The following is a 13,653-nucleotide window of genomic DNA, read 5'->3' as shown; positions in this document are numbered from 1 at the left end:
AAACTGGCCAATCAGACGGCTCAATAAAAGTATGTGGTCTTAGAGCAAGGGTGGGCAAGCTACAGCCTGGGGCCTGTTTCACTATTTAATCTGGCCCACCAAACTGGAATAAATTATAAATAATATTTTATTTTTCCTGTAATTCTGCTCTCTCCCCATAGATTGTGCTCTACAAATTTACCTTTATTTGGGTGCAGAAAGTAACTCTGCATTTGCTGTTTTTCTAAAGTTCATGTATGTTTTTCGAGTTGAACAGTCATTTTTCCAACAGCACATGAACGCAGCTTTTCATTTGCAGGTTATCCTTGATGGACATGAACCCGTTGGTGGAATTGGTAACAAAATAAGAACAAAAGCCACAATTAAAAAAAAAAAAAACCTCTCAAATGTTCTGTTTTGTATTTGATATACAAATTTTAATTAAAGTTAAAGTATTTTTTGGTCCAGATTCCATGTTATTTCTTTCTATTATGAGGTGGATCACCAAAACGCTTAACATGTCTGTTCCTGGTCCGGCCTGGTTTGATAGATTCCGTGTAGCCCGGTTTCAAGTGGTAAGGGTGTGGACTTCCAACAAGCACAATCCTGACTGGTGAAAGTAGTTGCCATAGAAACTATTAGTCAGACCAATTTGGACCAATCACAGTTTTTTTATCTAAAAAAAACTGGCAACTGAATTGACTTAATTTAGTTGGAGTCAGAAGTAAGTCATTTTCTATGTGTGATTTGATATCTGATTTTTTTATGTCTAGATTCTGTAATGATTGATAGATTTGTAATAGTGATACCACATTCTTAAAATTCGATACAATACCAATAACTATAACCAATAACTAATACGGATTACTGGTAATTTCTTATTTTTCAAGCATTTTACTTGTTATCCTAATAACAAATATCTTCAAAAACTGGTCAGGTAAAAACGTTAGGGGGTTATCTAGAAATGCTGCATGCACTTTTATTTCCTATTTTATTAATTAGTAATGAATACTCTATTAGAGTATTTGATACCAAAATTGGTGATCTACAGACATCTAAATTCTGATACCAATAATAGTTCTTAATTTTGATACTAAATTTTGGTATCAATACTCCCTTCACTGATTTTAGTTTGCACAATATTTATATTTTCAAAATTAGTTGCATGTTTACATGATTTTCTGATGGAATTTCTCTTTCCTACAATCAGAGAAGGTTTTGTTGGACTGTTTTAAGTCCTTGGTTTTGGTTGTTGATTGTCAGTTCCTCTGTTTTTCTGTCCCTTTCGGTATCAGTTTGGGTTATTTTATGGTCTTGGTTTTATGAATTTCTAAAATGTATTTCTTTACTTTGTTTTTTGTTGTTTATTCATTTTAGTTTCCACCATTTTTCTGGAGTTACATTTCAATTCACTTATAAAATACCAGTTATTAGTTAAAAATGTTGTAAATTACAATGTAAAAGGGGAAAAAAACTGCAATTCAAGTTTTGTTAATCAGAAACTTCACAATCCAATTTATTTAGAACACTTCAGATCATTGTTGTCCAAGTAAGTCTATATCAGGGTCCCTAATGCCCTGCATTTTGACTTTAGTGGAATTAACATTAAACATTGACTTTCATATAACTATAGACGTCATATAAACACACTGTTTTGGTTTTCAGATAAAAGCTGTGATCAATAAAGTTTGATAACGTCTGTTTTGTCAGACAAAAATTGCAAAATAAAGATGGAAAAACCCCAAGCGTCTTGAATAAACAATTTTATTAACTTAGTTTTAGAAAAAGAAAAAAACAACACAAATGAACAAACATTAATAACATGCACAATTTTAGTATACAAGACATTACAGTTACTTTTCAATATGAAAATGCCATTATACATGTGAGTATCTCACAGAGATCATTGATTAATACATCAGTATTAAAGCCCGAGAACACTATAGAAAAAGCAGTTAAGTGGCCGTTTAAAAATATTTGCAAGCTATTTACAATTTTCGGTGGACTTCCTAATAATAACTACAGAAGCTAAACTAACTGAAGCAACCTCATAGAAATCGTAAATGTTTGATGATAAAATCCAACCACATCATTTACCGGCTAGATTGTGACTTTTACTGTTAATTTATATTTTTCTGTTTGAGCGTCAACAGAAGTTAGACACAGTAGACTCAGCTACAACTATAGACATTTCTTAAATGAGGAAAATAAAAAAAACAAACGAGAAATTACATTATGTAGAAAAAAAATGGTTTACATTTGTTTGAAAAACATGTATTAAAATTCAAAGGGAACAGCCGAGAGACCCGGTCAGACCAGAATTAAGATTTTTTTTTTTCCTTTTATGTACTGAAATAATGAACCCAGATACAAGTGTGGTTAAAGGAGTCAGGGAATAGGGCATTTTATAAACTTGACTAAGGAAAATATACTTAAAACTGAATTTAAAGTCCCACTCTGATAATCTTTTGAGTGAGTTTAAAAGCGTTCCCAGTGGCTTATCCTATTTTTAGCATTTTGTTTAAACTGTGCAGAGCAACAGGAGTTAGTTAAAAATTTGCCAACATTTTGAACAGGGCCATTAATTTGGAGGAAGCCCGCCCCCTCTTCCCTCTCCATTGCTGAGAGCTCTCTGTTTACACTTTTATGCTAGCTTAGAGCCCAAACCTAGCATTATCGGTACAACAAAAATGGCGAACAATGTTGGAGAAAATGAAAACAAGAGAGATATACTATTATCTTTCCATCAAACTCATTTTGACAGGTGACCTTTGACCTGCACATTCCAAAGTGATGACGTAACAATTTGATATAAACTTTATATCAAATCGATATAAACTTTATATGAAATTGATATTAAGTTTATATCAAATTTATATCAAATTGTTACGTAATCACTTTGAAATGTGCAGGTCAAAGGTCACCTGTAAAAATGAATTGAATGGAAAGGTAATACTATATCTCTCTAAGACACACAAGGATCTAGTCGTGTAAAAGTGGATGTGTTGGAATGAATCATAGCAATGAACCCGTAGTATTTTCTATGTCATAAATACAATCTTTTGTTTAGTCATTAGTCCAATTTTAAGCTTAATTTTTTTATATATCATCAGAAAAATGCCACAAGTACATGTTAAAAACCCAATTTTTTTTTTATCAGAGTGAGACTTTAAAACGTTTGTTTAATTCCACCTGCAGATCTTTGGATTAGCTGAGGTTTTTATTAATACTGACAATTACTAAAAAAATCAAAATAATAAAACCTCCATATAATTTTTTTTACTAAATGTGAACGCCTAAAAATTCTCCTTGAAATACACCGGAAATGGAAAGTGGCACTTTTTTTTGCCAAGTGGCACTTATAAATTGCTTTTTTCCTCAAGTCACATATGGCGTGACATAAGGAAGACTCATCTGTGACAATCTGTGCCTAATTTTAGAAATTAATGAAAGTCAGCGGACATCAATCAGTTGGCTGGCAATTATCAGGATGAAGACAATCATTTAGAAAAAGGAAAACTAGATTTTCAACCCTCTTAGTTTACAATCTGCTGTTAAGTTTTATGAAACAATCATTAAGACACATTTTCAAAGCCGTGTGATAGCTTAATGTGAGAACAAATACAATACAATTTGTGTAAATATAATAGACCATTCTCCATAAATTGGATATTTCTATCCACCTTGGATATTTTATGCCATTTTTAATGCTTTTTTAAGGGAACGTTTCTGAAAAAAAAAAGTTATTTTTGTGAATTTCTGAACCTGTCTGTTTATGTAATTTTTTATCATTCATCATTCATTGTTTTCCTGAAGATTAGGATATATTGGAGCAATACTAGGATAAGCTAATGCTTTTAGCCTCCAAATAAAAACTTAAAAGCCAACTTGGATGGAATTAAACAAAAAGGTTCTAATATTTCATGAACTATAACCCAGTAAAGCGAAGTTATAAAGAAAAAACACAGTTTTAAAAACACAGTTTTATAGTCAAAATGCATGTTTTTATGTAGATATTTGCTGATATAACAAAGCTAGCTAGCAAGTTAATTGCTTAACATGCTAGCTAGGTAAAACTAAAGTTCTAACAATATATGTTTCTTTTTAATGATTTTATCTCGGGATATTATTTTCTTAACATGTTTACTCAGTAGAAATGACCCAACATGACAGTTAAAGTTAATTTAGTGGATTTAAATTAGATGCATTGTGGACAACAGATAATTAGCCATGTTAAAACATCCTCTCTAAGCGTTGTTACACATGAGATGGGGAAAAAGAGACTAGTTTGTGATCAAAGTGGGCTTGAATTGCTTCTAACAAAGCAACTGTCACGGCTTTAAATGCTGGTGTGACCGGGCGTCTTTGCTGTCGGCAAATAGGAGATGCTGCTCGAACATGATGCTGGTTTAGATTTGCAATCCAAAAAACAAAACAAAAATCAAATCAGCAGTTCAATTTCAGGTCACCACTTCAGTTCAAAGCCACAATCTGTCACTACACTACTCATCTTCTGTCTTGAGTCTAAAGAGTAAATGGAGTAAAAAAAAAAAAAACAAAGCAAAGAGTAGACAAATACCAGGAGATATTAAAGATAAAAAACATTGTCTCTATGGGGGAGTAAAGTGGAGTAAATAGTAGAGGACGTCTGAAACCTCACATACTGTACTGTCACACAACAGAACAAGTGCATAAGAAGTTGGGCATCGGTCAATCAAGCAGCTGGATTGTGACAGCCACAATAATGGCCCTGGAAAATCAATATCCCATTGACTTGGGCCGCAGCAGTTTAATCAACGAGCACAGAGTTTTATGAATCCAGTCAAGGGGGCGGATGGGACAGCCCAATCGCGTCGGCCGTTTGGACCTTTTATGAGGCCTCTGGGGTCCCGTCCACCTGTTCAGACGGTTAAGTGACGACTTCCAGTCACCTTGCATCAAATCGTTGTGCTTTAATTTGACTTTGAGAGGGAAGGGGGAGGGGATTGGAGTTAAAGAGTGCAAAATGAAGACAAAAAACTTGCCTCTGCTTAAGAAATCGTGCACAACCCCACATTTAGCAAAGGCACAGAAATAAATAGCAGTTCCGCTGACCACATCCATTCACTATAACAACGCCCAGGACCCCAGCAGTAGCTTCTTTTGACCAACTGATGCAGAAGGTGAGAAAAGTACCTAGTTTCTGGTGTGTGTCCAAACCATTCCAACATTATTCTGATGCTTTCTTAAGCTACAATCACACCGAGCATGTGATGCACATTCTAGAAGATGCTAATAAAGTGTTCTTATATGTGCTTTTAAGATTTAGTGTTCACACTGAACAATCAGGGAGGGGATTCAAAAAAAAAATTGAGTTTTGAAAACTAAAAAATTGAACATTTGAAGCAGAAAATAATTAATTTTATTTAAGAATAGTAAAAAGATTTGGATATGTTTTCCAATTTGTTTTATTTGGGTGTCAAATAATATTGGCCCCAATTTAGCTCCATATGTGTCCGCCATCAATAGCTTGAAGAGGTTCAGTACAAAATGTCAAAGCGGTGGGAATCTAACAAAACTACATTGGTATCATATAATTTCGGTTGGGCACAAACCACAATTATTAATTTCTTTTCCATCATCAATTTTCAAACGGTTGGCACTTCAGTGTATTTAATGGGATGTCATCCATTCGTCACTAACAAATCCAAGTCCCTGACTGGTCAAAATTCAACCTGGTTTAACTTTTAATGAGCATTCAATGGGCATGTGTTTTGTACATAAAGCCGGAAAATAGTCATAGAAACTTGAACAGAAACTTGCATGGGAATGCGAAAACTTTGAATACAGGTGCCTAAATGTGCTTGACCAGGACCTGCCAGGCTTTTAAGCCAGGGGAGGCTGTCAACCAGCAGGAAGGCAGGCAGAGCAGGAGGCTTGAGGAGCAGCAGGTCTTTGAGTTTGAATTGTGCTGGTTTGTTTGGTTCTCTTTTTTCTTCTTTATTTCCTCAGTAGTCTTAAACTGCTGGGTTTTGTTATTTTAGTTTGGGCTTGGACCTTGGCAGTCTTTGTTTCTTTTTGTTAGTAGTCTCCGTGACTTATTTTCTGTTTGGCCAAGGTTCCAATCCCTTTGTTTTGCAATTCTATTTTTTAACCAGCAGTAGCAGTAACTTATTTTTGCTTTACAGGACACTGTTTCTTTTTCTCGTCAATAAACTGTGTTTCTCATGATCTTTGTGACCAGTTTCATATGTTATGGTCCCTTTTTTGGTCGTCCCCCCTAGACTGAGGCTGGTGTGCCTATTGGGGCCGAAACAATATTAGAAGTGGTCGTTTGAACGTGTATCACTGAGGTCGGTGTGAACGTAGCTTTTTGTTTGGACAAAGTGACAGATCAGAAATATCGGGACCAAACGTCTGCAATTCATCACATTCCATTGCAATTGTTTTTCACCAAAAGTGGCTGCCACATTCTGAGTTTTTCATCGCTAATATACTTCAAAATCATTAAAAAAAAGACAACTCTGCTATCTGGACAGGAAATAAAGAAAAACACTGGGTGAGTTCTAATAAAGGCACTGTTATCTTGTCCTATTGTGGCAGCCGGTCATCTAGGCTGTAGATCACGATGTGTTTCAGACCACATGGGTCATCTTAACGTAGAAAAAAAAAAAAAAACGCACACAAAAAAAACAGTACACTTCAGGGCATCTGCACTGAGCTTCACCGTACATCTATCATTCTCAACCTCTTCCGCTGGACTGATAATGCAGACTGTGATAGGCATTTATTATTTATAGGAGCTCAAGATAGAGAGCAGAAATGCCAAGCTCTATCGGCTTGTTGTTGAGGGGGTATGAAGCTCGTGAGCCTGTGGCTCCTCTGGCAGACTTGATATTATTTCAGCACCCTAAATTAAGTGGGTTTCAGGCACAGCTCATCAATTATGAATTTGTCATGTATTTGACAAACACTGGTGAAGATACAATGCCCGCAATGCAATATTCTTTAGGAAAAAATGGCACAAAATAAACAATTCTATCAATTCACTTCTGCTTATCTCTATTTGGGTCACAGCAGCAGGAACCCGAGAAGCCCAGATCTCCCAACAACCTCCAGCTCCATGAAAAGATGCCATGTTCTTTAGAGAAATTTCTCTCTGTGGTCCAGGGTCTAACAGAGTGCCTCCACTTGGTTGGACATGCCCATGAAACATACCCAGAAGGGATCATAGCCGGATATCCCGCTGATACTTAGCTTTTTATTCTCACTCTAGGTGAAAATCCAGCTATCACATAGAAGCAACTTTTTGCAGCTGCCTGTATCTGATGGCTTAGTTTTTCATTCAGCACTTCAGCTGGTGACCATAGGTGAGGGTAAAGGCGTGTCAATCCAATAACTCGCACTGATCCTTTTAATACAACGGGCAGGTACAGAGTCCATATAGCTGCACTAATCTATCCATCACTTGCCAACGAAGATGGATGCAGCACAGTCACACATCAGCTGGGTTGTCCGTTATTCAACTTTTGTTCTAGATGGAATATACTAGACGGAGCATCATTTAACTGTCAAGTGCCCATCTATGTGGAGAAAAAGGATGGCCCCTCACATAAAGTTAACTGCTGAGGATGATCCATCCACAAATAACCATGGACTCAAACTTGGACGTGAGGACTCTAAGAGCTGGAGATTTCAAGGAAAATCCACAAAAACCACATCATCTGCAAAGAAACAGAGAAAGAATCTGGAGGGCTCCAAAATTGGGCACTCCACCATCCCTATGCTCAAATTCATTTGTTTAAAATATAGAACTAGTAGTACTGGTTGACCAGTAGGAATCCATTGCTGGGAACTAATGGGTGGAAAGCAAGACATAGATGCAGCCAAAGATTATACTCAAAATTGTGAATGTGAGTTAAAGTATTCTTAAACTACGTTCACACCAAATGCAATTGGCCTATCAGAGGCATTCAGTTTCATTGATAAGATAATGTACATACACTATGATGGGTGTGTTTTGAGTGATGATTATCTTGTGGCAGCACATTTCTGCTGGTGCAGCAAGGCTTTCCACAGCAAAGAGTGTTGAAAATCTGACGCATGTCAAAGTTTCTCGCCTCTTGTCAACTAATCAGGAACTCAGCTTTGGTAGTGAAGTATTATTGATGTGAACAGCGGCAGAAGTCCAAATCCAGCATGGAGGAAAAGCTGTTTGTTGCCGCTTGTGCTCCTTCAAATTTAATATGTACAGAGACAAAATAAATATTCCTCTTATGTTCTTATTTTTAGTGTATTCGAACAAATGTGGGACAGCAAGTTATCAAACTGGGCCACAGAGAGACAGAAGAACTACTGAAAGCGTCCGTGATGCATTCGTTTCTGCAGTACATGGTGAACTTCCCCGTATTAGGAGAGTCTCTGAATGATGCCATGATCCCAGACATGCTTGCCAACACCTTTATAGAGCTCTCCAAAATAAATAAAATCAAGCTAATTTCACAACATTGCCTAGGTCTTCCATGATATAGTAATGGAGCTGAGATATACTCTTGGTAGCTCCTTCCACACAGTACAGGACACAGGAGTATCAGGTTTATGAACAAACTTTTGGACAAGTGTTTAGCAGCAAATTTTAGGCATGCCAAAACAAGTGGCCGACGTAAATTTGATGGACTAGTTACATTTGGTGTGAACGCAGCATTAAAAAGCAGTCTGGCAACAGCACTCAACTGGTACTCTGTGTTGTTGACTGGCTTTTGTTGGACACCATTGTGTCAATGCAACAAATTCTCACTCCCAAGTCGTCACATATTGACATTTGGTTAAGGACCCCTGGGTTGCTTTTTGACGTTTCGGGTGTCCCCAACTTGTTGTTTTTTGTCGTGCTGGCTGTTCGTAAAATCATGGGTCCACAACGGTACCGTAGGCTGTACCACACGAGGACTGGTCCTCGGGACGCAGCCATTACCGCTACCCTGACCTGGTACCAGACGCAGTACTGGACCCGAACTAGTACCAGACGTGAACTGTTACCGGGTTAGGGTACCAGTCCTGGACGCCATAGCAGACGCAGTACTGGACCTGAACCAAGTACCAGACACGAACCGGTACCGGGTTAGTGTACCGGTAATGGGGTTAGGGTACCAATATCAGCTTGGATGCAGTACTGCATCCGGTACCACAGTACCAGAAGAAGTACTGGACCAAAACCAGTGCCAGACGCAAACCGGTACTGGGTTAGGGTACCAGAAATGGGGTTAGGGTATTGATACCAGCCGAGTCCCGAGGACCAGTCTGCACGCACCCGGTTCAGCGGTACCAGATGTGGTACCAGATGCAGTACTGGACCCGAACCAGTACCTGATGCAAGCTAGTACCGGGTTATGGTACCAGTAATGGGGTAAGGAGAAGGGTGCTGCTACCAGCCACGTCTGGAGGACCAGTCTACGTGCTGTAATGCATTTGATAGTGCAGTACCAGATGCAGTACTGGACCCAAACCAGTACTAGACGCGAACTGGTACTTTGTTAGGGTACCAGTAATGGGGTTAGGGTACCGCTACCGGTCGTGTCCCAAGGACCAGTCTGCATGTAGTACCAGATTTGATACAAGACGCAGTATTGGATCTCAGCTAGTAGCAGACCCGAACTGGTACCAGGCTGGGGCACTGGTACTGGGTTAGGGTACTGGTGCACTCCACATCCCAGTACTGGTCTAGTTTCAGTTTCCGGACCCGTAATTTTATGGGAACAGCCAGCATGTCAAAAAATGAGTAGGAGACACCCAAAATATCAAAAAGTGACGGGGCGGGGTCCTCAACCGAACATCAATATGTGACGAGGTAAACACAGCAAAAAGCTGTTTTACCACCAATATATTTGAATATGCAGTTACATGATTCCATTGGCCAGGACAACTCTGCCTAACCTTATTTCTATCAGCTGAATTTTGCATCTGCATCGGATATCTCTTTGCAATGTCGTCAGCAGGTACTAATTTCAGCAGAACACACGAAAGACAGCAGACCCACTGTGATTTCAGCAACTCTTGTGATTATTTCAAGATTATTGGGAAGCAGCATCACTGATGCATCTGATGCTGCTGTATGACTGTAATTTTGTTTTTTTAATCAGGTAATATAAGCGCCTTCTACTTTGGTTTGTTATGTTTTGTTAAGTGGGTTTTAAGGCAATAGTATCTGAATGACATATGAAAGAATAAAGGTCAAGTGGACGTCAGACTTTCTAAAGCACAACCTGGCACTTTGACACTGGAAGAAACCCTGCAAGACATCATACGCGCCACTCATTAGGATTCCGTCGTACCGTCCTTCCAAAAGGACTTTGGAGTTTCAAACAGTCGAATCCTCTTCTGAGCTCGCCATTGAAACCTTATGCCGGTCCAGCGGAGGGTAGGCGTAGACAACAATAAAGTAGGGAATGTAAAGATCCCGTATCACCAGAGCGAGCAGAGCACTGAACGGATGAGTAGGACGGAGAGGGGAACTTGACTGAGGTGACCTGCTCCCGAACCTCTTGCGCCCATGCCTGCAACCAAAAAGCGTTGTATTACCTTATGCTGAAGCAAAAAAAATCTACTATCTAGTTCTGTGTGTTCATAAAATAAAAAGAGAAAAACCCCCACAGTCTGTAAATTTCAAACAAGTCATCATAAATCAAGGCAAACTTTTTCATATCTGCACTATTACTGCTTTTCAACAGGAGAGGCTATTAGAGTACCCCGAGAAGATGAAGTTGGTATCACATCAAAGAGGAGAATGGCAAGCTGAGCGGCCTCACAGTGTTGCTCGGCTGTGAGATGGGAGCACAGAACTGCTTTATATGCTGCAGCCCTGTGCAACCAGTCAACAAGGAATAATAACTCAATGGCAGAGATGGATGGGGCCGCGCGCGCATTTCTAAAAAGGTCGCTTTTTTCCTGCACTAAAAATAAGTCTATTACACCGTTCCAAACAGATGTGGTGCTGCAAAAATTAAGTGGGCCCTCTTTGTTATTCCAGTGGTCAAAACGGAAACGACACGAGAAAAAGAAAGATGGTAAACTTACTCAGCTTGTGTATGTGGATGGGCTCGCTGCCCACGCCTTCCCCGCCCTCGCTCAGAGCCTTGATCTGAATCAGATAGTTGTCGCTGGCGGAGAGGCTGAGCTCGGCTGTGGTTTTGTTGGTGAAGATGGTGTTGATTTCGTTGTAGCGATGCTTCTTCACCACCACCTGGGAGGAGCCGAAAAGATAGTTAGAAGGACGAATAAACCGGGCGATAAATCGGAGCTCTGCAAAGGACGGCGACTTACCGCATACCCCGTCACCTTTGACTCCATCTCCGTGGCGACCACAGGGTCCCAGTGCAGGGTGAGTGTAGAGCCGATCATGGTCCATTGTATGTTGAGCGGAGCCCGATCAGGAGCTGGGATAAGAACATCAGAAGTAAATTATGAGCGTGAAAACAGAAGCCAACACAGAATTTAAATTAAGATGGATTTTCTTGGACTTTCTTTGGCCACATGTACTCGTATTGGGGGCTGACGCATGAGTGTTACAGGTTTTCGGGTTGTCCAAACTTGTAGAGGTTCATAGAGAGGAGTGACCACATCTTAAAGCAGGGTTCTCAAACACACTTTACCTTGGGGCCACTGAAGGCTGAGGCTGGGCCATATGGTGTTCCATTTGTGCCAAAAAATATGTGTTTCCCTCCACTGTCTATATCTTTGGTCCATTGTCTATGTCTACTAAACAAGTTTATTGAACATTTGTTCATGTCTATGTACTACTAAGCAATATCTGCTGTGTGTCCTGTGAAATGACAGGAGCTAACGACGCTAACAACTGTTGCTATGGACTTCTGAAGACCAGATCCAACAACAACATTAAATGCAAAGTTTTAAACATTAAACAGGCTGAAACATCATGATGGAAATACAAATCATCAAAGAAGCGTGGACATGCAGAAAAGAAAATCCGGATGGATGGAAAGACAGATACTACAGATAAGATCGATAGATATAGATACGATCTATAAACATGATAGATATGATAGATATAAGAGATAAAAAAGCTAGCTACAATAGATAAGATCAATAGATTCAATAGAATAGATACAATAGGCTCAATAGATACAATAGATAAGATCGATATTTTCGATACAATAGATAAGATCAATATGATTGATACCAAAGATAAGATTGATAGATTCAGTAGAAAAGACAGATGTACAAAACAAGATGGTTGGATGAAGGATTGATGGATGGATGGATGAATGGATGGTTACATTGAATAGATTTGATTTTCATGATACTGAAGATTCAATATACGATAGAATATATTTGATAAATTTGATACAATATAAAAGTTAGATTTTATATGATAGATAGATAGATAGATAGATAGATAGATAGATAGACAGATAGATAGACAAAGTGTTCTATGTTTTTTATAGTTTTACTGTGGTCAACTTGTTGCTTTTTTATTTATAACAGCCTTCATCTCGTCATCATCAATATCAGCAAAAATTATGGCAAAAACAAGTAATCTCGCGAATATCATACTCTTTGAAGTATTTTTATGTTTGGTATAAAGAAAATCTGCATGTTTTGAACAGCTAACAGTGGCTAAAACTGTCTTAAACTATTGTTCTTGAAAAGAGCACAAATCTCAGGCTTCATGGGTGCTGCAACGTAAAAAAGAAGAAGTTGAGATGGACTCACGTGGCTTCTTTGTGGTGCAGTTGATGGGCGCAGACTGCGGTCCGGGGCCGGCAGTGTTGAAAGCAGCCACAGAGAGGTAGAACGCCGTGTTTGCTTTCAGCCCTGTGATATTAACCAGGGTGTAGTTTCCAGTTATGCGCACTTTGCCGATGGTGTCGGGCTTGGTGTCATCTTCCCAGTACACAACCTGGCGGGGAGAGGGGTGCGAAAGCGGTTCACACTTCTGACTGAGACATTTGTCATTTTCGTCACTCGCTCTCCACCCTGAAAAATGAAATACTATTCGTATTGCAGGAGCGGTAAGCAGGAGATGAATAATAGATTTTTTCACAAGTGGACTCTCAATTATTGATGTGAATCTCATCACCCGCTTGGGTCTCATAACACTGGGCATTAGTCGGTCGCATAAGAAATAAGGTTCAATTATTTGTTTGTCCAATTAATTTGGATAAATGATTATTAATCTTATAAATGTCATAAATTGCTATTGCTTTACTTCATCTTTAGAAAAAGATGGGCAGCGGCCATAATTAAGTTTACAAAAGGAGCTTTTATCTTCTTATTTTGGGGTGTTTAGTGGCCTTGCATCCGGTGTTGATGGTGTAATCATTAGTTCACAATGAACAGTGTAAGATAATAGTTATTTAAAATGTGTATTTTTAAAGGACTTAAATGAAATGGTAAAAAGGGTAAATGGCCCAATTATGGTAGGTCCATTAACCCACTGATGGCACTAACCTATAACCACCTGGAGCAATGGTGGAGTCAGAGTCTTGTCCAACAACACTTTGACACATGGGTGGGAAGGGCGGGTATCGAACCTGAAACTTTCTGATTAGTGGTCGACCAGTCTACCTCAGCAGCAGTCGTCCAAATTTAAATTAAAATGACTTAAGCCATATTTATATGATTGATTAAATACATTTTGTTGCTCATATGGTGCACCACAGGGCTCTGTGTTTGGCCCCC

General features: G+C 38.9%; 1 protein-coding gene and 1 long non-coding RNA gene across 2 annotated transcripts in view; one reads left to right on the top strand and one right to left on the bottom strand.

The window, feature by feature from the left end:
* Window positions 1–667: 667 nt before the first annotated feature.
* Window positions 668–13,653, top strand: part of LOC112144919 — a 28,950-nt gene continuing 15,964 nt past the window's right edge. The window contains exon 1 of the long non-coding RNA XR_002918989.2: window positions 668–703. This is a non-coding gene — a long non-coding RNA (uncharacterized LOC112144919). The remainder of the gene's footprint in view (window positions 704–13,653) is intronic.
* The window catches only part of cntn3b (contactin 3b), a 103,353-nt gene continuing 93,492 nt past the window's right edge, over window positions 3,793–13,653 (bottom strand). Inside the window, exons 21-24 of the mRNA XM_024269802.2 lie at window positions 12,685–12,871; window positions 11,275–11,387; window positions 11,029–11,194; window positions 3,793–10,508 (exon numbers count right to left, since the gene is read on the bottom strand). Coding sequence (XP_024125570.1) covers window positions 10,417–10,508; window positions 11,029–11,194; window positions 11,275–11,387; window positions 12,685–12,871 — 558 coding nt within the window. The 3' untranslated portion in view covers window positions 3,793–10,416. The remainder of the gene's footprint in view (window positions 10,509–11,028; window positions 11,195–11,274; window positions 11,388–12,684; window positions 12,872–13,653) is intronic.

Source organism: Oryzias melastigma, linkage group LG5 (genome assembly GCF_002922805.2).
Source record: "Oryzias melastigma strain HK-1 linkage group LG5, ASM292280v2, whole genome shotgun sequence".
NCBI lineage: Eukaryota > Metazoa > Chordata > Actinopteri > Beloniformes > Adrianichthyidae > Oryzias > Oryzias melastigma.
This window is presented reverse-complemented; position numbering and strand designations above follow the sequence as displayed.